Source organism: Malurus melanocephalus, unplaced genomic scaffold, assembly GCF_030028575.1.
Source record: "Malurus melanocephalus ecotype Western Australia unplaced genomic scaffold, MMel_1.1 scaffold_24, whole genome shotgun sequence".
NCBI classification, from domain to species: domain Eukaryota; kingdom Metazoa; phylum Chordata; class Aves; order Passeriformes; family Maluridae; genus Malurus; species Malurus melanocephalus.
In genome coordinates this window covers 548588-569441 of record NW_026623256.1, presented here as the reverse complement: position 1 = coordinate 569441, position 20854 = coordinate 548588, and the positions used below count along the sequence as shown (strand labels likewise).

The following is a 20854-nucleotide window of genomic DNA, read 5'->3' as shown; positions in this document are numbered from 1 at the left end:
CAATGCTTAGATCAATTTTTTAAGCATTTTTATTTGGAAAGTGGACTGATGAATTTGCATTTTTGAAATAATGATATTGAAGCTGCATACAGAGAGTCCCATTTTGCAAATCTCCCTCCCACCCCAATAATCATTGGCTAATTTATTTATATAGGAACATTKTAAAATATTGCAGTTAAATAATACAAAGAGAATCCGTTAAGGCTTAGTAGTGTTCAACCAGCATGTGAAAGGCATAGTGTCTTAATTAAAAGAAATGSAGGAAACTTAAGTTATTGGAAAGTATTTTTCACTGCTAGAGGACTTGTGGGTGACTAAGAAATTTATAGACTTGAGTTTTTTTATTTTTTAAATAAAAGCCAGATACATGTCTTCATCRTTTGGCTTGTTGACTCAATTTACTTGGATGGAATTTTTCAACATTTAAAACAAATTAAAATTCATGAATCATTTCTGCTTAAAGGCACAAGGCTTTATAGATACAACAGTTAAGACTTAACTGGTTACATACATAAATCCTGTTTTGCATATGTAAATTTTGTACTTGCTCCCTTCAGAAATGCAGATGAAAGTTTTAATAGTTGGGATACAGCCAGGATTACCTGTTACACAATAATTATTGTGCTCGAATAACTGTTTATTTTAGCATTGCATAATCTCTTTCTCTCTTGTTTCCTGCAAAAGTGGTGACTACTTTGCAGGACAGCCGTGTAGAAAACATCCCACCACAGCAGAAGGCAACAACGTGATTTATAAATCTGTTTTGTGCTGCCTTAGTCGCAGGCTGCAATTTCTTGGTTCTTAGTGAGGTTTTTAAGTTTCGTTGTGTTGTTCCATATTCACTCTTGAACTCAGGTTTTGCTGCTCTGTGCTGGTGTGACTCGTTCAGGAGGGGAAGGTGTTGTTTCAACCAGGGTACCTCGGTGTCAGATTAGGATCAGCATTGTTTTACTGTATGGTAAATGCAGCATGTGAATTTTTTAATTGTTTTAATTAYTGAGGCTGGTTGATTGCTAAGTGAGCTTTTCCACAAACATTTTGTAATCGTGGCAGGCTTTATTGTGAGGTTTAAAATTGTGCTTTCCTGGAATTTTCTTATAAACATGACTCTGGGAATGTAGGTAAGCAGTCAGTGGATGTTGACAGAAAATGACAATTGTTCTAGATCAAAATGTCTGTTCTCTTTCAAATCTATTATTTTAAGAATTTTTCAGTGATTTTATGCAGTTCAGTATTCATTCAGGAAGCTCATTTCTCTGCTGCTGTAGAACGCCTGCCCTGTAACACAGCTCTGGGTACTGTGTTGGTGTTCAGAGAAGTACCAGCCAGGGCTTTTTTTAGTTTTTTTTTCCTCTGGACCGTTTTTGCAGAGGAGAACAGGGAGCAAAGTGAGGTTTGCCCCGTGGAGCTGCTGCATCTGTGAGGGAGTTTGAGTGCTCCTTTATGGTCTTCACCAATTTCGGTGTTGCTGTTCATCTTTGCAGACTGTGAAAGGCACTGGGAGGGAAACACACTGTGGAACTGTGAAGAATCATTTTAGGGAAGAAGTGCATGAACAGTAAAGGAGAAAGAACTGGAAAACATTTGGATTTGTCTTGGTAAAACAAAATTACACAAWTTTTTATGTATTTTTTCTTTTTGGTAGAAAGCCGTAGAGGGAAAATTTATAGCTTATTAAAAGACTGAAAACTTCATAGTAACCCAAAAGTCTCATGCTGTTTATTCTTCTCCACCTCCCACAACATTTTATTTCCCTTGTAATAATTAGTTTGAACTTTCCTCTATTTCTCTGGATCAAGTAATTTTCATACAACTTTGGGATTTTTTTTTCATATGCTTTAAATCTTTCTTCTAAATAATKTTTTTTGTAACAAAAAAAAGCCATGAATACATTATAATTTCAATTTTCATGGTGTGTGAAAGATTTCTGCACTAGGTCTTTATTGTTTTTGAAGAATTCATCACCCTAGTTAAGAAGCTTAATATAAATTAAAGAAGGTATTAAGGAACATTAAGACATCAAAATGTGGAGCGTTCTTTTCCTTTCGATTGCTCCAAATGCAAACAAGTTGAATAAAATGCAATCAAAGGGTCTGTTTGGAGAACATTGAGTGGCTTTACAGCTGTGCTGTAGAGAACCTCTGGTAAGAGCATAATTCAAATAAAAAGGCCTTTCTTTCCTCCTCCTAATTCTCTTTGTTGTGGTGACAACAGAGTACAAGCCCGATAAAAATTTAATCACCTTATCTTTTTAAAGCAAATTGCATATTTGTTTACACACAATATACATAACATGAAAAAGCAAAAGCTGCTATCCAATCCCCCTCCCCTTCTAATCGCATTAAAGGCCCTTGCCTAGAAGTTTAAAAAAAAAAATATTTAAATGTTTTATTCTTTATTCTGAAGTCCCATTGTTCAGGATTGCTTTATAAAGGCGGCCCAGGGGAAGATGAATATCACCAAACTTAAACTGTGGRCCAGGGCTGAGCAGCAGATGCCTGGGATATGTCAGCAGAGTGGGTCCAGCTTAGCGGCTGCTGCGCTGCCTCCTGCACATGGAGAGTTGCAGGCGAGATGGGAGGATTACAGTCAGCCTGTGCATCGAGAACTTTGATTTGGAGCTGCTTTGTAATGAATTGCCTTTGGTTCTCTGTCAGATCTGCCAACCTGAACTTTTCCCGCATTGTGTGCATWTGTGAGAGGCTGCTGGAGGAGAGATTGGGCACTGATGCTGGTTTTGTTGTTTTTGTTGCCTTTTCACTGGGCTGATGAAGTTTTAGTCCCTTGTGTTGAATGCAAAACCAGCTGTTTTCAGTTGTTTCTGCTTACCTTGGTGCGCACAACATGAGCATTGTTGGATTTGTTTATTTACTGTTTAATAGGTTCTGGAGTGCTGACAAAAACACAATCAAAAGTATCTTCTGGCCCACTGCTGATTGTCTTTGTGTGAGAAACTCCCTCACTGGGTGAAAATTTAGTGCCAAAGGGATATTCTATGGTTTTTAATATTATGAAAGCCCCTATGCTTAGCAGTTCCTTGATCTATTTTTACCTACCCARCTGTATTCTCTGGGAACATGTTGGTGATATTGTTCCTCTTGATGTGAGAATTTATGCAGCAAGGCCTACCTCAACAATAAAATTTGTGAAAATCTGTCCTATACAACAGTTGTAATAGACTCTCCCAAATTCTACTCATTTGTGTTTATATCGGCATGTTTCGTAGTACTCTCCCAGGAGAGAGAGAGAGAGAGAGAGCTTAAGAGCTCCAGTGACAGTAATTGTGATTTTAAGACATTGTTCTGACTTTTGACTCTTTTGAATGGTCTTAGGTATTTCATGCTGACCTGCCTGTGATGTTTCTAGTGTTGAATTTTAAGAAAGAGCCTGCCTATAATCTTAACCTTCCAACATTACATTTATATGTATTAATRATTTGATGCCCTTATTAGTTCCATTATTTTTTCATAGTTGCTCCTGTTGTGCACTGGGCGTTTTCCATGCACTCAGTTTTTGCTTCAGGGAGCTTGAAGAATGTGTGGACTGAAATCACAGCACCAGTGTGAGAGGTGCCTCTTYCTACACCTATGCTGGGGAGAGTGAGCACAGCACCTAAGCAGGATCTTAATGGCTCTGTGGACCTTGAGTGGCCATCAAGTRAAAATAGACTTTTAATAATTGCTGGTATGATATATCAGCTGCCATAATTGCAACCTTGTTACTGTGCTGAAAGCCCATGCAGAAATTAATTTGAAAATTTCCTCTAGGCTAGTGGAATAGTGTTGGATTTGAGGCCAGAAATATGATCGTAGTGGTTGTCTTTTAGCTCTGACAGTTGATCCATTGTATTTTGTGTACGCTTGATTTGTGTAGCCTAGACATAGTCCATGGTGCCCATGGAACCTGCATTAAGGTTAGTYCCTGCTGCACAGAAACAGGAGGTTTTGTAGAGCACACAATTCATAGTTGTGTTCCAGGAGTGCAAGGTAGAAAGTCCTCTGCTCTTTAGGGCAGTTGTTCCTGGAGGATTTGGCTGGCACATGGTTGTGGTGCTCTGTGCAGCAGCAGCTGAAATGTGTCGGCCTCTAAAACGGGGTTGGGTTTGGTACTCTCAACTAATTTGTGTTGTAGGGTGGCCAACTGGCCAAGGAGTGAAGACCTCAAGTATGTCACTTTATGTCCATGTTGTCATTTAGGGCTGAAGGGTATGTTTAATTAGGCTTAGGAAAAAACCCACTATGGGAATTGCAAATACCCTTCTAAAGTGTGTGTGGGCTTGTATAGATTTACTTAATTATTGAGATGGATGCGGAGCAGTGGTGTGATACAAGATGGGCATTTGTCCAGTTCAGAAGTCTGTCCTGCTGCATGGCTTCAGGTGGCAGTGGTCCATTTGTACCTGGTGTTAAACAGTTAAATTTTATTTAAAAAAAAAAAAAAAAAGGTTTAAAAAAGTGGTTGCATTATGTAAATTTGTGGAATCAGATARTATATCCTGGTCATCTTGCTGGAGATTGAGGTGTATAAAGCTGAATGAATGGCATACTCAATGCACTGTGTTATGCTGGGTCTCCTCAGTGTGTGTGACAGGTTTAGGATGGAGAGATGAGAGGGAAGGTGTGGGCAGGGCAGGTACAGAGGAGTGCTCCACTGGTACCCAYTCAGCAACCAGCAGCTGTGGAGTGGTGCTGGAGTCTGTGCTCCTTTTAGCATTATGAAAAATATCAGACTGAAAATCAAGACGCTGACTTCATGTAGAGGGTATGGCAGACTAATTAAAGAAAAAAATGTGTACCAATTGAGCCTATAAAACTCTTCCTGACCTTGAGAAAACTCCCAGAGAGCTGTGGGAAACTCCAGTCTGTCCCCTCTGAACTTTTTTGTGTTGTTGTTTAAATATAGTAACTGCTTTTTTAATTAAAAAGAAAAATTAGATGGCATTTCAAATTGTGTCCATGGTGCCTTGGGGACCTATTACAGTACAAATTACCCTCTAGTATTTAGTGAGGTCTTGTTTACTATTGTGTGAAGCGAGGGTTACCAGYGTAAGGATGCAGGACAAGAAGGGCCCTTCTTTGAAAGTCTGGCTCTGCACATGAAAGTGACGCCAGCAATTGGAAGCAATTTGTGGAATTGTTTGATTATATTAATTATGGCACCAGCAAACAGTGCTTGGGAAACAGTTTTGTTTTCTTGCATTCTTTCTTGATTGCTTGCAGCAAAAGCCAAGATACAAAATGTGCCTTTAAGGACTGCCGGAGAGCGCAGTTCAAGCCATTGTGTGGAATTGGCACTGAGCTTGAAAGGGTTGTGTCCAGCTTGATGGGAGAGTTTTCCAAATACAGCTTTGGCCTGAACTTCACCCAGGTCAGCTTCTTGAATTAAAACAGCTTCTGTCTTTCTCATCAAGGAAGATTAGCTCTTTCCCTGCGAAATAGGAGCCCATAATGAAATCCATGTTATTTCCAGTAGTGCCACGTCTTTCAGTCCAAAAGCCTGTGTAAACTTAAATTGATACACGAGATCTAGTTCTGCTCACCACTGAACTGCAGCCCTCTCTGATGTGGTACAGGGCAGCTGTTCACCAATTTATGGGAAGATGTTTTATTTGTTAAGGATTTCCAAGCAGTCTGCCWTGCTGAGAGTGCAGGAATAGCTCTGCAGATACAGGCTGGCTGTCACAACAGTGTTTGGTTGGGACATGGGGCAGTTTACTTCTGCTCAAAGTGGCTGTAAGATGGGTTTTTTTCTTGTCTCTGTCATCAAGCAATGAATTATGGATGTTTTGCCTAGATCCCAAATACCATGCTGAGGCATTAGCACATTTGGAAGGAAGGAGTCTCCTTTCTTGTCTCCTTGGAGGCTCTTTGCTCCCTGGCCAACTTCTTGCTGAAGCCCTATTAATATTCACAAGCCAGGCAAGATGATAATAGCTGATCTTGTACTGGCCAGAAGAGAAAAATGACTCTTCTCTGGAGTTTGAAACTCTAGCAGAATATCTGAGAGAGCTGACAAGAGATGTGGGAAAGGTGGTGTGAATTCAAAATAGAATTACTGGAGAATTGTGAAGGGATTTACATAAGTAAAATTCATTGCCTGCTCTGTGAGAGTAATTGAAGCTCAAATCCTGAGCTCCTGAGGGTAGCATGGAAAAGAGTATCCCTTGTTTCTTGAGTGAATCGCTGGTCAACTATTACACTGAAATTGTCTTGGTAATCATATTATACTTGTTATTATGGTGGTGAACACCTAGGAACAGAGTAGATTGGCTCCTGGGAGAGAACTGTACTTAAATCTTTTGCCTAGGAGCAGTTTGTAGGTGTCGATCCTATGTCAGGTAGAGAATTCCAACCTGATCCTGGGCTCCAGTTAGCTCAGTTCACACTTTCACCCCTGCTCTTTCTAAAGCACAATATATCAATGACAGGCAGGTGGAATGATGCCAAGCCAGGTAGGAGCAGCAGTCTCTAGATGACCCATCATCCAATCTACACTGGTATTTAGATTAATTTTGATGAAAACCAATGATAAATTTATTATTATTTTAAAATTGATCAGAATGTGAAACAAATGGGAGTGCTGCTCTATTTGAACCTTGTACCCTTCTTTGGACATAGATAGCTATGTTTTYTAAGGATGGATGAATGTATACAGCTGTTGCAAGAAAAGAAATATGAATTAGTTTGTAATTATGTTGTGCTGAAGTGCAGGATTCTCAAGCCCCACAGTACTGGCAAAAAGGTTCTATTTCCTTTCAGTGGTCCATCACTGCAGTAAGCTGAGAGAGAGGCTGGTCTTTGTACAGTGCAGCCCCTTTACATCAGACTGTGGCATGGATGTCTCCATCTGGGCCTCTAATTATTTCTGATTTTCAGATCAAGCAGCTTTTTTACTCTCTGTTAGCAAGAGAATTGGTGCAGGCACACACTCTCTAACTGTGTAATTAGGGTTCAGGTTCTGAGAGTTCAATTTAAGGAAATCCTGAAATTGTGCAAACCAGCTGTTACGAATAATCCATTGTGAGTGAGGATTATCCCCAACACTTTACCTCTTTCAAGTTTTGCTCTTTTTTTCTTCCCTTGGGAAGAAAGAAAAATGTCTGCCTGTCATATTAAAAGGTTACGTTTGCCTCGGATAAAAATTATTTCAAACATCCAGTGTGCTACGTTAACTTGTTCTCTGATGATCAGTCAATTTTTAACATTTGAATGTTGGCAGGCAACAAGAAGTTGCATGTAGCTGACTCTTCTACCTGCAGCATTCGAAGGAAGTGAATAGGATATTTTGTTTAAAGAAGGGAAAAGCAAGCTCAGTTTCCTACTGAAACTCTGCTCACAAATTCCCGAATGGAATGGGACATATGGTAACAGTATCAGCAAGTCAGGAATAGTTATTTCTTAATATGTAATGCAGAAAGGAATATTTTCTATTCCCGTGGTAGCTGCTGGTGTAGCCTCAATGTGCTTTTTCCTAACAGCATGGTGTGGCTCCTGAGCCAGAGCTTTTCCAGCAAACCATGGCAAATATCAGTGCAGAGTAGGATGAACTTTTAATTTTGGCCTGAAAGCAAAGTTCTTAATTGGGAACATYGAAATTTTTAATGTGATTTTTCTTCTTTCCACTGCAGTTCTTGATGCTGTAAGAAAACTGTAATTATCCTTGCAAATACTTTGATATTCACCAGCATAGTTAGCAATAGGCTTTTTTACAAGTGTGCACATGAGGAGGGAGTTGTTGAAGTTCAGCAAAATAAATTATTCTCCCTGGCTGTGCTGGAGAGCATGCCCTGCACCTATATTATTACACCTGTTTTCAATGATGGGTTTATCAGTTGCTTTAAAAATTACTCCTCTCTCTGGCTGGGCTACAAGGAGATACTGTATTATCTTGATTCTCATCTAAAGTGCRTCTGGCATTCAGTGTTTAAAATCCTGCATTCAAACACAATGTTTCGTTAGCTTTGAAGGAGAAAGGACTATTCCTGAATATTGAAGAAAACTGTGAAAATGGGAAATGTGGAGATGGGAAATCTGAAAAATTAAGTTGGAAAAGGGGGAGAGAGAGAGAGAGATAAAACTCCTGAAGGGCTGAGTAGCAAGTGCAGTTGGGAGTCAAGGAAGGAGGAGCTGGACCTTAGAAAGAAAGAACAGAGACCACCCTTGGAGACCTTTTGAAGGAGCAGGAGAGCAGAAAGCTAATAAGAAAAAAAAGCCAACAAATCTGACAAGGGATGTTGATAAGGAATGACAGTATTAGGTGAAGGAGGATGTGAAGTGGGGAAGTTATGTGAAAGGCAAAGTAGAATCCAAGTTTACAGGTAATAGATGAAATAAATATGTATATGGGRCAAAAGCACAGAGGTGCTCTGTCACCCTGCTGTTGGGTGAGCAAAAGGAATTAGAAGAGCAGGTACTGTGTCAGCTTTCTTCGTCCTTCCAGCTGGAGCAGTAGCAAAAACAAAGCAAAAGTAAAGCAGGTTCTGGCCGTGTGTGTGCTGTGATTTGTGTCGGGCCGGCTGATGTGCAGCCTGTCCCGGGATCCATCCTGCTCAACCTGCAGGGAAAAGTGCGGCCGTGGGAGGGAAGGGAGCAAAACTGATTCTGCACAGATAGAATTGGATTTTATCTATACACAAGAAGGGGTGCAGAGTTCTGCAATGTGGAATTTCTGTGCGAAGTTGTAGAAATCTTTTTCTACGCAAATTTCTTGTGTAAGTATAGTAAAACTGCAGTTCATTTAACTGTGTAAGATACTGCAAATTACTAAGCTGCTAGCTTTTTATTTGTGAAAATTGTRTAAAATACTCTGTTTCTCCTTTAGTTTGTGAAATTGTGTTTAGACTTGGAAAAATATTTTTCCTGCTGTGGTATTGCTTTTCATTTGAATTTGAAAATTAATTTTAAATTAATGTTATTTTTATATATTTATGTATTTTTATTGATATTRTTTATAAATGTATCTATTTGGACTAAATCCTTCAGGCCATTCTGAGACAAAGGATATTAAAGAGTCTGTATTTTTATTTGTTAGTTACTAGCAGTAGTTGAAATTAAAAGACTGAAGTAAATTAAACTGTTTTACAACTAGAGTTTCATATCTAACCTGAGTTAGTGGATGCTCAAAGTACATTTTGCATAARACCTTGTCTGGGCACTACTTCTTACAGACATGGTTTTGATGGGTGGGAATGAATTTGCTAAGCTTTCACATATCTTATGTGCCTTTGAGGATGGCCCATTAATAATACTAATACATAGGTATTTTCCATTGTTGTATGYGAGGCATTTCTTAGAACTTTGAAGCGAAAGTCTTTTTTTTTTAACACACGGACCTTTTCAATTTAATCCATTACCAACTTGGCAAAATAAAGTAATTGTCCAACAGAGGAAGAAAAAAAAAATCTATTAACATTTGCCACAAATCCGAGTAGTACAGGCAGCACTTAATTAATGGAACAGATTTCTCACTATGTGTTCAAGCTAACATAGCTATTGTTCAGWAGAGATTAGACCCTTAATGTAAGTAAGTTAAACTAGACCTCCATCTAAAAATATCCGTCATTTCAGCTATTAAAGGTCTGATGTCTTCTTCGGTGACAGATATATTTCCCTTCATTTCCTTGGTTTTGTAAAATGTAAAGTATGCATTGTGTGTAATGCGAGAAATCCACGGAGGTAGATGAAACCCCGATTGTGCCTGTCTCTCCCTGCCTGCTCCTTTGTGCTGCTCCCTGTCTCAGTGCCTCCTCAGCCCTGAGACCTCCTGGCACCAGAGCAGAAAAACAGAAAATGCCATTTGTCAGGGTATGATGCCAGCCACCTAATCTGTTTGCAGAATGAGGGCCATGGGATCTGATTAGGTAATTTAGATACCGTGTGAGTTTAATAATACCTGAGCTGCCTTTGGCTGTCAGCCCGTCACTTCACTGCTAGGAACCACCACGTTCTGCCATTTCTTCTGTAAACTTCTTACCTGGAATACCTTTGTTAGTCCAAATAGGTGTTAAGGGCTGCAGGTGAGGTATACCTTTACTTTTTCTATATGTAAGTTAGTGATAGGGTGGAGGRGGTGAGATGGCTCAGTTTTAAATGCATTTTCCCTGGTAGAGTTCCATGTGCAGCACATCTTATTTTTTTCTCAAAAACAAAATTTTTCAACCATGAGMTGCATTGTTTGAACAGTGCAGACGCTGTGCCAGGTTTCAGTTGTGCTGGGCCATCCTGGCTGATGTCACTGGCAGGTTTTGAAGCCCAGTTTATCCAAGGTGGTTGTTTCATCCTCATGGCTGAGACTTCCCTGAATTGCTGCTGCAGCTGAGGGTCTTTGTGGGGTGAGAGGCCAACATCCCCCAAGGGCTTGCAGAGGCAGCCTGGGTACCTCACATCAGATACCCATAAGGGAAAATTTTGGCTGCAATTTTAATGCCACATCTCCTCCCTTCCTCTCTCCTTTCCGCCAATTAGCATTTTTTGGAAATTGGAGTCTCGCGAAGCCTGCTAACATAAATAAAAGTGTTTTAGAATTTGTTTGCTTTAATTAAAAAGTGTCTTTCTGAAAGGATTTAGTTAAACATCTTTCTTGAACAGTTACTGCTGTGCCAGTAACAGCAACATTAGTAATAGTGATAAGACCCAGAAAGGGAAACCAACTAGAAAGCAAAATGAAATGTTTCTTTGTCCAAAAAATAAATGGTCATCTCAGGAAAGCAGAGGCAACCCTGTGCAGGGATAGTTACAATTAGGTTGATCRAAACAGTAGAAAACATAAAATATTAAATAAATTCTGCCAAGGTAGATAGTGGGCTGCATGAGGTCACTCTTTTTGCTGTTTTTGTTTTCCCCTTTTTTGACTGTTGCTATTTTTCTTTCTAGCAGCACCCAAGATGTTCTCAGAGCTTTCCAAATAGGAACTAAGTTGCTTTTCATGTAGTGGTAAATTATTTTTTGTAGTAAAGATGGAGTGATTGTAAAGGTAATGATATTAATGGGATTTATATGAAAGCATCCAATTAAAAAATCGAAACAGCTGCATCAAACATGACTCCACAGTGTAATAAAATCATATAATAAATATGTGRTCCTGCCACACCATATTACCTACTCTGATTAATTGAACCTTACATGTGCAAAKATAGTCATTATCAGACCTCTCAGCCATCAAGGAAGAACAGTCTCAATTATTTTCACAATGAAATAATCATTGCTTTTTTTGGGTTCTGCCATCTGGAAAGAGAAAACAGCAGTTACCATGAGTGTTAAATACATGATCTTGCAGAACTGCATAAAGTTGATTCTACTTGCTGCTGGACTCCCACAGCCTTAGTGTGGGCTGCAATTTATTTAGTTATATACAAAACACATTGGTTTTCTCCTCTTTTGGACCCTTGCACTTCTTTTTCTCTTTTTTTTATTTCTTTCTTTACAAAAAAAAAAAAAAGACGACCTCTCTCTCTCCAAAGGTCTCCTCACTGCAGGGCCTTAGGGATGGTTTACAGCTCTGCTTGTGAAATGGCAAATGAGCGTTTTCCTGGTTTTGCTTCAACACTTCCTCATTTCCTCCGTTCCCTTGGCCATGCAGTGGGAATGCTGCTGGAACAATTTGCTCCCTGGCACAGCAAGATGAGAGGGTGGGCTTTGGGGCCACGTCCCCCTGCCATCAGCTGTGAGTGCCTCTGATGTGTCTGAGCTGGAGCAAACCCTGTGCCCGTAGACCTCCTGTCTCCAGTAAATCATAASCATCTCAATCTTTTTGTCAGGCCGTGATATGAGAATCCGCATCTGAATTTCAATATGAGGGGAGAGAGGCTGATTAAGTGTTTGAGATAAGGTTATGTGACACCACAGGTTAAAAATACCTGAACTGAGTTTGGCCCAGTGCCTGAGAACCACATTGCAGTGTATTCAGGTGGTGCTGAAAAAGCTTCCGAGGAGTTTGTTGTCTTCTACTTTGTGCAAGCTCTTCTTCAGGAGTGTCTTTTAGGAGCTGCATCTCTCTTGTTTTTACAGCATTTCTTTGGACTTTGCTATCTTGTATTTCTTATCTAATATGTTGCCAATGTGTTGAGTTGTAAGRAAAAATAAAAGTGTAACAAATCCTGCCCATTTAGGAAGAAAAGGACGAATATTTTTRTTGGGCACAAATGTCTGGAGAAACATCCCCAAAAAAATGTGCAGCTTAATACAAGTTCTCCTAAGCAATGCGAGTTGAACACCCAACAGATACTTTGTCTTAGCAAAATAAAAACAAAACAAAAACCTGACAAACAAAAAACAAACCAACACAAAACTATATAATTTACAATGTGCAAGTTATAAAAAAAAGCAGTGTGCTTCTGGTAGATCTGGGAAATAGACTTAAAGAAATTGAAGGATCTCCTGAGTCTTATGACTTTATATAATTTTAGTATTTTACCAGTTGTTTTTTTATTCATGACTTATATTTTTATAAATATTCTTAGTGATGACAAGAAACTTGGGGTATGTGTCTGCATAATAGGAAAGGCCTGCCAAGTAAAAGGCCTAGACTAGGCAAGCTGGTCTGGCTTGTTTATATTCTTGCCTGTGTTTAATATTTTAAAAGCTATAGATGGGCACAGAACAATTCAGGAATCTGCATTGGATTTGAGATATCACTATTGTGAACTTTACGTTTAAAGACTCCTCTTATTTTCTACATATATTGCCATATTCCAGGAGTCTTACGCAGAAATGTGACTTTCCTAATGCATTTGATTTACTTTCTTATTTTCTTTGGTTGATTTCAGATGTAAACTTGCCTGCTCATTTTTTCTGGTTCTATGAAATGTGATGTTGAGTGTGTTCCTGTTCTTTTACAGATGGGCTGAAGCCAGATACCAAGATGCTTCTAACTGCTGCCTCCAAGAAGAAATCTAAAGGAGGGAAGGGGGAGATGACCAAAGAGGATGAAAGCAGCAAGAATGATGCAGCCCAACCTGTTACTATCTCTCTTATTTTTAAAAGATATGTTTTTGACACACAGAAGAAAATGATTCAGTCCTGAGAAAGCAAGGGAGGCCTCTGATCACACSTGAAAGTCCAGACCCTGAAGTCAATTGAGGTGGAATGTATTCCTTGTGAAAACATATTAGACCTATTCCTTCCTCACAGAGCCTGGAAGCTCCTGCTGACTATATGCCCCCTTCCAAAATCTCTGCAATCTCATATTGTTCTGTTCAAATTTGCTTRTTTTGTCATCTCTGTGATGTGAATCTTTATGTCATCTCAGAGAATCTCACCTGCCAAATGARCACATTTGGATGTACATTCTAATTGCACTGTTCTTCTGGAGAATTGTGTTGAAGTTTCTCTTGATTTAGAAGTTTGCCACCAATATTATTCTAAATCAAGTCAAGATGTGAATTTCATGTGACCCACAAAGTGAAGCTGATTATTCTAGGCTTACTTCCTTGAGCAAAGTGGGAGACAGAAAGCACACAATTTAATAGGTGAAACCTAAAATGGATGTTTTACATTCCTTCAGTTGCAACTATGTAAGATGCTATCTGAGAAATGGTATGGATGTTTTTTATAAATACGATTTATATCTAGAAATGTTTTTCATATTAAACATAATGATCTGTGCAGCTGAGAGTCTTAATTGTACTGTTTGCTGTTCCAAATGTTCAGAACTTATCTTCAGTGACATTTTATGCAACTTTTCTGATTTTCCTGCCTGTACTGCAATGAACCCTATTTCAGAATTGTTTTCTTTCTCTTTTTTTATTTTTTTTTTTTGGTAACCAAAATGCCTTCTGTGTGTGAAAGAAAAAGTTGCCTTTGGAAATAGTCAAGGGCTTTATTTCATTAAAATAATGATAGAAGATTGCTGCATAAGCCTTGTAAAATGAGTATCTCCAAGATGCTTTAGAAGCCATTAGTTGTTTAATAGGGATTTCATGGCTGCTTTAGTTCTTTCTCTCAATTTCATGTCCTAGGCTCATAAAAAGGAGAGCACTGGTAGTATCCTTTCTTTGTTACCTACAAAGTATAGGACAGCCTAACATGAAACTAACAACAATTCCACAGGTACGAAAGCTGCAGTCTGGAACAGAAAGTGGACTCAGGCTTGGCAGCATGGAAAATGTTAGTTCCTGCCTTTTGAATGAAAAGAATACCTGCTTGTTGATGCTAAATAGCAGCCTGTGACCCATTTGCTGAAGTCAGCTATAGATGGTGACCACATGTATAATGTAAATGCATTAGCTGCACATGGAGGTAAATAATTGCTACATTCATTCTTATTAACCATATTATTATATCCCTTGATGGGCATGAGTCCATCATGTTAACATGATCCCGATTTTTTCTGGTCTTTTCCTTTTAATTTCCAGGTAACCAAAGTGGCTACAAATGGCGAAGCTATCAGCTATTGAGAGGATATTTGTGAGACAGGGCAAACCTGGTGTCTAAACTAGGCTGATAGTGCCCCTTTAAATCAGAACAGAACAGAATTAGTGCTTTGTGTAATAATCCCAAACAGTTTCTGCTGAGTGAGTCCCAGCAAAGCTTTAGCACATCCCTTAAGATTATGGGGTATGCTTTCAGTGTGATCCCAGAGGAATTAGGCAGGCAACTTCAGCTATTGGCTTAACATGACTTGTGCCAGCCTTGCTGGAAAAATGTATCCTTCTGTAATGGAAAAAATGTATTTCACACCCCTGTCACCTCTCCTTCCCCGTTTCCCTCTTCTTCCCAAACATTCCCAAAGGCAGTCTTTGGAAAGAATATTTATAATGTTATCTTTCTTTTAAGCCTTTATCAAATCCTGTTTTGTACTCTGCACTGTTACCTCTGCCTAAGATACTGCAGTGATGGAACATAGAGAGACAGATGACTAAGTAGGAACAGTGTTATTATCATCTCAGGTTAGTCTAAGAATTATTAGTATGAAGAAACCTTGTAATTACAAAAAAAAAATTATTAAGGAACTTACACTTGTATCTGTATAGTTCTAGTGTCCTTGCCAAATTTTAAATGGGTTGCTAATTTAGAGTATTGGAAAGGAGACTGATCAGGAGAGGAGCTTCCACAGTTGTTATCCTTGCACTTACAGGCTTTTGTCTTTCTCATTTCTAAGCCAGTTTTCAGTAGTTCTGGAAAGGAGGTTGTMAGTGTGAATGGGGTTATGTATTTTTACAAAGGCCTATCTGATGAATGTTTTCCCCCCCCCTACACCGTGGATTGCCCTTAACAGGATCAGTGAGTCTGTTGTTATGGAACTTGATCCCTTTGAAAACTCATTAACCCTGAACACTTAGATTTGCAGCCCTCTGCTTGGCTGAAAGGACTCCTAGTKCAGAGAGTCCCATGGTTTATTTCCTTGGGGTACTCCCAGAGAGGGAGCAGCAATACTTCCAGAGTTGGACCTACATCCCTTTCTCATCCAGTCTCTTGTAAACATATTTTTAAAATCTTCCCCCTATCTTCCATCTCATTTCCAGGCTAGCATACTAACTCAGCATTTTGCTTGATCTTCTCAGTCCAAGACCTAACCTCGTCCTCAGTGCTCCCATTTCATTCTTTGCTCATTGCTTCTCCTTGTTCTGGCTCTGCTCTTGCCCTGGAGATCTGTGCAGGGTTCCCACGATGGTTGCTGGGACCAGCGAGGTGGGGAAGGCTCTCAGCCTGCAGCTCACACCAGCTCACACTGGCTCCTGTGTGCACCGTGGAGCTGCCTCTGTTCAGGCTTTGATTCAGGCAGAGATTCCTGGATGGCTCTGCTGGACCCATGGGAGGGAGCAGGCTGTGCTTTCACCTGCCACCATACCCTGTCCTTGTGCCTGGAATCTCTGGACAGCCCCTGTCACAAAGCCCTGTCCTCTCATTTTGCTCCTGTTGCCGAGGGTTGTGTAGGATACACTGCTGGGAAGGGATCTCTTGAAGACTGGGGTTTGGTTTTGTGTTTCTCCCAATGTAGAATTCCAAAAGGGGAACCTAAGTGTGCCCAAGAACTTTGATTATAATGTGCTATTACTGCAGATCTCTGGCTGCTGTCCTGAGGCTGTTGGATACACATTCGAAAAAAGGGTGAAATGGTGGAACAAAATGATTATGAGAAAATCAAAGCTTTTAAAGACATTTGTAGGATGAACAGATGTTCAAACATTCTTTTATTTGGTTTCCAGACAGACATAGAGACTTTCCTTTCATCCTCATAATCAGTGCATTATGCTGTAATTTGTAAAAATGGCATTAAAAAAATATTAACAGGGTCATATTGTGATCTACTGACTCTGTGTCATTAAGCCGTGAAGTTAAGAACGGCAACTGGGAACACGGGTTAAATGTTGCAGAATGTACTGTACCAGCATATATTGTCAGACTGTATTATAATGAATCCAAAATGGAATAAAGATGTAAGGAGTTCTTTTAATACTGCTAAGGTTGTCAGTGTTGCAAAACTAGAAATTATTACTGCTGTGCAGATGTTCGGTGAGTAATACATCTTCGGTTGTGGGGAGAGTAGCAGGGAAAAAAGCTTTGTTTTTACAAGCCTGTTTTCTGCTTTTCCTCGGAATTTATTTTGGGACTGCAGTCTGGTTTGTGATCATGCCAGAGGTCTGGAGCCAGGAGGGTCAAAGCTGTGCTTCTAGTAGCAAGGATTCAGTAGGTGGCATCCTTTGCTTGGAATCAAAGCTGAGTGTCCCCACCTTAAAAGGGGGTTTTCACTGGAACTGAGACTGAAGGGTTTGTATCAGGCTTGCAACCCAGCTCTTAAAGAGCAGCTTCTATTAAAAACGACAGTGTATTTAATGTAACTACAATGCATTTAATGTCTGGGACAGAGCCATCCACTATGTTGACCAAACCCTGAGGCATTGATGTCCTTTCTATGTGTGTGTTTTGGCTCAGCTGAAAATAGCTCTGTCTCTTAAATCCTCTGTTAGTTGGTTGCAAGTACCTGACAGTGGAAAACTGAGCCACCTGCACCAGGGGAGTTCTTGATGTGTATAAGGCATCTCTTTCTGGGCAATCACATTTTGTTTGGTCATTGTACTCTGTAGTTGAACAGCCACGGGGTGGCAGAGCAAAGTGAGAGCCCAGCACAGCTCCTGGGGAGTTGCAGTGGTGCAGCCACAATCCACCCCAGGACTGTTTGCCTCTCACTGCTGGGARAGCAGCTCTGTGTTTACATCTGCAGAGTGCTCTGGGATCTTGTGAAAAGAAGGATGGAAGGCAGCAGAGGAATGCTGCCTTATTAGCAGTTTCAAAAACCCTTCACATTTCCCTTTTAGTTATATCCACAGTGAGCTGGAAAGCTCTTCATTTACAAACACACAAGTTTTAAACAAACTTAATAAGGATATAAATAGRATAATTTTAAGACAGAGCCTAGCACTGGAAGCTAACCTGCCGAGCCTGGGAGAAGGACTATATGACTGCAATTTGTGGTAAGGCCAGTTTTGCTAGGTAATGGGCATCCAGAATGAATCCATGGCCTTGGGGAGGTTGTGTTTAAGCAAGGTACTGGTAGTGTTCTGGGATTCCCCACAAATTCTCCTGCTGTTCTGTGCAAAAATGGGTTCAAACCATCATTTTACACAGTTGTACACAATATGTGAGAGGAAAAAAAGTACAGTGGATCTTCCCACTGTCAGTGCCAGAATATGGAATGTTTTCTCACATCTGCTGCTGTGCATGCTGTGCTAGTTCCAGTTGTTGGGTTTCCATTGCTCAGTAAGTGTTACAGTCCTTTATTTTCATTTATATGTCTGATGCAAGTGCTTTTTCAGGATGGCATAATCAGTCTGCAAGATTGGGATCATCGACTGCCTCCTCAAGGTGACTGTTGCTTGTCAAAGGTGAGTCCTCTCAGGGTCATCTAAGCCCCGCATTTCTGATATGCATTTGTATGCTTTTCCTAGGAAAGAACAGGAGAGAGAATCAGATTCTTCTCCTTTTGTGTTTCACAGTCMGCTGTGAAAAGAACTGGTTGAACAAAATCAGAAAACTCCACAAGATCTTTGGTAAATCTCAGCCCTGCACTGCTTTATGAGACAATTCTTATAAATGTGACTGTCTTTTTGACTATTGAGTCCTTGCCAGTCCTGCCTGTTCTAGTTCATATTTCTTAACCAAAAGGTAATTTGARGTCTGGATCAAGTGCTGCTGAACTGACAATCCCAGTAGTGGATGAAGTGCCTGCTAACACCCTTACATTGGCATTTTGGCTGAAGTGATCTGATTACTTGTGATCCTTTAAGAAAGCTGGGCTGTTCATTAGCTCTAGCATGTTCTGTTTAGATCAATTTCTTCTCCTTTGAGTGGAAGTCATGCAGTTCTTCTTGTGTTTTGGTTGATCTTTCTGAGATTTCTCAAGGGCCTCATGTCAATCAGAGAGACTCCATCCTTTTTGGACCACAAAATTGCTTTTATTAGGCTATATGTGGCCCCCATTCAGACATGTAGGAACCAGTTCTTGTATACTATTTTCTGTGAAAACTGATATTTTAGTGCCTATAACTTCAGTCTGACAGTTAGGAGTGATCCATGCCCTCATGGTGAATTCATTCCCAAAGAAGCATTCCATAAGGACAAGCTGAAACTTGGACCCCACACAGAGGTTTTGCCTAAATTTCTTAAGTTTTGCTAAAGTAAGCGATCTGTCTGCTAGTTTTCTTTCTTAAGCCTCACTTCAACCAAAGCTGACTTGAACTCTGCACTTTCTGAGAACACAATTTTGTTACCTGAAAAGATCAGGGTCTTTCAGAAGCCTTCTAGACACTGTCAGGTTACTGAAATACTATTTGCACTGGTGCCCACCTCTGTTAAATGGATATGGGATTTTTTTTCTGCAGTGTTGGTCTGTCAGGACGTTAGAAATGCAGGTGGGGTGCTTCGTTACTCACTGTGCAGGAATAATCCAAATTATTCCCCAAAAAAAACCCCAGACATTTGAGAAGTGTGTTTTCTCATGAACATCTTATTTGCCTCTTCTTTAGATGAACTAAGGTAGGCTTCAATTATTGATGAATATGGCAGGGGAAAGGAAGGGATGGTGTTTTGTCATCTTGCCTTTTAAAACACAGTTGYGGAGCTCTGGCAAGAGAAGCAGTTTGTTTGAGGAGAAATGCGAACCACTTTATACCTCAGTGTGARGGGTTTCTGTGTTGTTTTTAACTGTGAAGATTGATCTGTGCTTAAAACCCCACTGGGCAGGACCAGTTTGGTCTCCATCCGGGTCTAAGTTGTGTTGTAAATCTCATTTGCCATCTGCAAAGTATGGCTTGAYTGGGCCATTTCAGGAGAGATTTGGGATTAGAACAGGGGAAGAACACAAAAGATTGCCAGATTGGAATGCAAGTAGAACTGTCAGGAACACAAAACTCAATGAGATGCATGGATTTAGGCTGACATGTATTTTTAGAAACCWAGAACTGCTGTAATAATGTATCAGAGCACATTTATTTAGTAATCTGTTGTTGCAACAGGTACCTGTTTAAGCATCACAGTTTAAGACATACAATTTCTTTCAAAGCTGAAGTTGCYGCAAGATCAGTACTGAGAAAAGCTCTTGCAAAGCATTTTGATTCCTCAGTACCTAGTGCTKACAGAATTTGATCATTTTTGCCACATCATCATGTACAACCTACCCTCACTGATGTGTTTGTGCAGTGAGTCCGTGCCCAGCTGATGGGTACAAAAGTGAGAGAATGAATTTGGTCAGTTGTCCACTGTCACATGTGGGATGTCACGGGGTGGAGCTGAGTCTTCAGACTGTGCCTCCTGCTGCTTCTTCCCACATTTCCCTTGCTGCCATGTGAAGGGCACTGATGCTTCTGCTGTTGCCAGCCTTGYGGGTAGTTAGTCTGGACCCCTCAGAACATTTCCTTTCTTTCCTGGGACAWAAGGAAGAGGAAGTCTGTCATAACTTTGTCTTTCATAGGCAATGCAGAAGAGTTTGCCCCTATGGTCCATATTCGGTTTGGTCCACCTTCCAAAGGCAGATGCTAAAATTGTTTGTCTATGGATTGCCATCCATCCTGACACACAAGGCTCATGTAGGAGTTGGCACTTGTGTCCCACTACTGAAACGGGCAGAAGTGAACCTCTAACTTTGTCAACAATTGTTTGCTGAAAACACTAACAATAAAGTCATCCATGAAAGAGCAGCAAAGACTACCTTCAATTTGTACGTAAGGTTTGCTAATTTGCAACATTAGTTTTGCTGGTTAGTGTGGGGTGTTTTTTCCCCTTAATTAGAAATTTTAATTAGAGCATGCCGTGTATTAAGATGTTAAAGCTTTGACTGGCAGTTGGGAATTGCAGAAGGATCAGCTGTCTCTGTAGGGCTGCAGCACAACAGGGATTAGCTCGCACCCTCCTGCCTGCAGGTGTGTTTTGCTTCTTGAGTCGGATCATCAGGAAATGTTCCTCAAGGTAGGCAGCATTGTCTGTTCTGGGGGCCTGAGCTTATGGGAGMGCTGCAGATTCACAGATCAGACACGGGGTATAAGGACAAAATCTCCAGCCTGAATGGCAAACGAATCAACTGTTGGAGTGTTTCACCATGGCACCTTTGCTTACTCCAGTTGTGCTGTGGCCAGTGCAGGAAGGTTCCTTGTCTTTGGAGATCTTTTGCTATGTTGGCATTTCAGCAGCTCCAGTTTTCAGTTCTGTAATGCAGAAGAGCTGCCTGAAGAGATTTGCCCATCGCTCATGTGCTGATCTGGGCTGTCTGTCACACACCATGCACAGCGAGCTACTGGCTCTGAGGGAGCCCTGTGGGCTGATGTATTTTAACTTGCTCCCTTACCTCATTTTCCTTCTTTCCTCCTGTAAAGTAGATTCATGGGGAGATAGGATAGAATCTAAAACATTAAATGCATTTAATT

At 40.3% G+C, this 20854-nt stretch overlaps 1 protein-coding gene across 3 annotated transcripts in view; it reads left to right on the top strand.

The window, feature by feature from the left end:
• EEFSEC (eukaryotic elongation factor, selenocysteine-tRNA specific) overlaps window positions 1-16392 on the top strand; it is a 120086-nt gene extending 103694 nt beyond the window's left edge. For 2 of the 3 annotated variants that reach the window (XM_057390241.1, XM_057390242.1), the window contains exon 7: window positions 12836-16392. In XM_057390241.1, coding sequence (XP_057246224.1) covers window positions 12836-13020 — 185 coding nt within the window. In that variant the 3' untranslated portion in view covers window positions 13021-16392. The remainder of the gene's footprint in view (window positions 1-12835) is intronic. The other variant, XM_057390243.1, reaches the window with a different exon arrangement.
• Window positions 16393-20854: the final 4462 nt, after the last annotated feature.